At 40.0% G+C, this 2,500-nt stretch overlaps 1 protein-coding gene across 3 annotated transcripts in view; it reads left to right on the forward strand.

Annotated features, from left to right (window-relative positions):
- LOC137970020 (CCR4-NOT transcription complex subunit 3-like) overlaps window positions 1-2,500 on the forward strand; it is a 62,610-nt gene that overhangs the window by 21,157 nt on the left and 38,953 nt on the right. Inside the window, exon 6 of one of the 3 annotated variants that reach the window (XM_068816469.1) lies at window positions 669-786. The exons of the other annotated variants lie outside the window; for them this stretch is intronic. Within the exon in view, the coding sequence (XP_068672570.1) occupies window positions 669-786 (118 nt within the window). The remainder of the gene's footprint in view (window positions 1-668; window positions 787-2,500) is intronic. 3 annotated transcript variants of the gene reach the window in all.

The raw sequence follows: 2,500 nt of genomic DNA on the forward strand, positions 1-2,500 counted from the left end.
CTTAATCGTGAAGGTGCACATTATTATTTTAGCAACTAGTTTACCTAAATGGTAGAAATGCTGCCGATAGGAAGGAAGATGTTCAATTATGCTTGCGGTAATTTAACGACGGTTTGTGCGTGGAATTGAAGGGAGATTTTCATAGGTCTTAAGCAGGGACGGTACAAAACGTGGGCCCCCAACTGGACCTCCTTCTGGACCCCACTCGAGAGAAGACAGAAAGCGATAGATGGTTTTCACAGTGACGTCTTCAAATTCTAAAATAAAAATCGCAAGGCCTTCTGAATGTTTAGCTGAAGGAGATTGAAGATGACCTAGATAGAAATAAATCTTTTTTCAAGGTCCCAGTTCCATAACGTCTTTCGTTTCGAAAATACAGTATTTTGAATTTCTAAATTGTCACCTTGTGTGAAACCACGATATAAAGCTATTTGGTTGAAAAAATGTCCATCCCTATGAATCTCAGATGTTTGAGCCTTTTTAGTACATTAGGAGATGAGTTCTATTTGATCTCAGTTGCGAAAAGTAAGCGACTTCAGCGCAACGTGAACTCCAGATGTTTTCGTTGAATACCGGCCACCGTATTGGTGTATCACATGTACAAAATTGCGTGAAACGCTTCTACAAATAACTCCTAAATATCTTCTTAATTTTCATGTCATTTGTAGCAGCCTTCAACGTCCAACTCCTTTTCATCTCTAAAGTCTATAGCAGCGCAAGCAGTGGCCACGGCTGGGTTAAGTAATCCAGTCCCAGCTCCAACAGACTACAGTTCAGGAAGTAGAGGTATGTAAATTCTTCCAACTATGTTAATTCATTCCTAGCAGGTCATAGACCCTTTGCATAAATGGCGCCCAAATTTGAATAACAATACTTGATACATCCTTAGCCCTACATTCACTATTCCTTCTTAAGTGTTGACAGATGTGTTAAATTTTTTTTTTCACTACTGTGCGGGATGGAGGTCGTGGGTTTGAACCCTGGAGGAGCACTAATAAACGAAGGCCCGTTCCTCTACCGCTGTTGTTGATCATGTGAGAAGTTAACCCAAACACTGCTCACGGAGAGTAGGGTGCGGAGTTACCGGTGTAGTGTGGTCTATGTTTGTTAGCCTTTGGTCGGCCTGCCTGGTTTAGCTGGAAGGGCCTATAAGCGAATCAGAACAGCAAAACAAAAACGTAAACCAGAATCTCAGGGCCTGGTTGTTCAAAAGCAGATTAAGGCTAATCCCAGATTAAAAATTAACCAAGGAGTTTATTTCTCTATGTCCAAATGCTGTTCAACGCTGAGCTTGGGCAAAACTTTACATTAAAAGAAATCAATCTTGAAAAGCAAAAATAAACAAAATAGACTTTCACCAAAAAAGTTGAAAACGTGAAACAAATGTTTACGCTAATCCTGGATTAAGTTAATCAGCTTTTGATCAACCGGGCCCAGGCTATTTGCCGGGTGCAGGTTAATCCTCTAGTAATGTATAATGTATAATGTATAATATTTCTGAAACAAATTTTAAGAACATTTCGAGCCAGATTTCTCACTAAGCACCCTGTAAATAAGAACTTGATCCGCCTGAAACCCGAAATCATAGGTTATCATTCGATCGATTTTGTCCTTCCTTTTCATTGGCCGAGAGCCCACCAGGTGACCTGCAAATAACTGCCTACAAATAAGTGTTTTGCTGCAAATAATATTCTGCTCATGCGCAGTTGACATCACGCTCTTGTGAGAAAATGGAAGATCGGTTCCCCGAGCTGTCAGAGAATGATTCGACATCTTTAGTAGATCGAAAGAACAGTGAGAATACTAAGAAAGGAACAAAAGTTGCATTTAACGTATTTAGAGAGTATCTCAAGGAAAGAAAGGTAGACGAAGAGTCACTCGTGTCATCGACGCGAAGGACAAGTTGGCGAATGCATATGTACTAAAGAGATTTTATGCTGAAGCCAGAAAAGAAAAATGGCGAGCTTTACACCAAAGCTTCACTTGTCGGGATACGCTTTGAAAACTGTGAAATTCTTCAGCTTTGTTGATGCCTAGTGTTATTGAACGTTTGACTGTTAAGTACAGTTTGAAGTCTACAAATATAATTATGCTGATTAGGAAACCAACTGATTGGTGCCATTATACGACTCTGCAAGGCAGCGCGCGCTTACGACTTCTCGGAAACAAGAACAAAAAACAAACTCGATCGAATGATAAAACAATTATTGACCTCGGTTATCGCAAAATATGGTGATTTGTCAGTGTCTCGCCGATCAATTATTTGCGTCAGCCTTCGGCTTCGGCAAATAATTGATCTGCTCAACACTGGCAAATCACGATATTTTGCTCAACCTCGTCCAATAATTGTTAATTATTTGCGGGTGTTTTATCAGTTTACTGTAGTCTGACCTTCATCGATCATTTTCATTTATTTCTTACTTAGCACTCTATCTTTCTGCCAAGACTATGACCTCGTGAGTCAACCCAAGCTAGATGCAGGAACTCCAAATTAAATTTT

This window comes from Montipora foliosa, chromosome 9 (assembly GCF_036669935.1).
Source record: "Montipora foliosa isolate CH-2021 chromosome 9, ASM3666993v2, whole genome shotgun sequence".
In the NCBI taxonomy this organism is placed as follows: Eukaryota; Metazoa; Cnidaria; class Anthozoa; order Scleractinia; family Acroporidae; genus Montipora; species Montipora foliosa.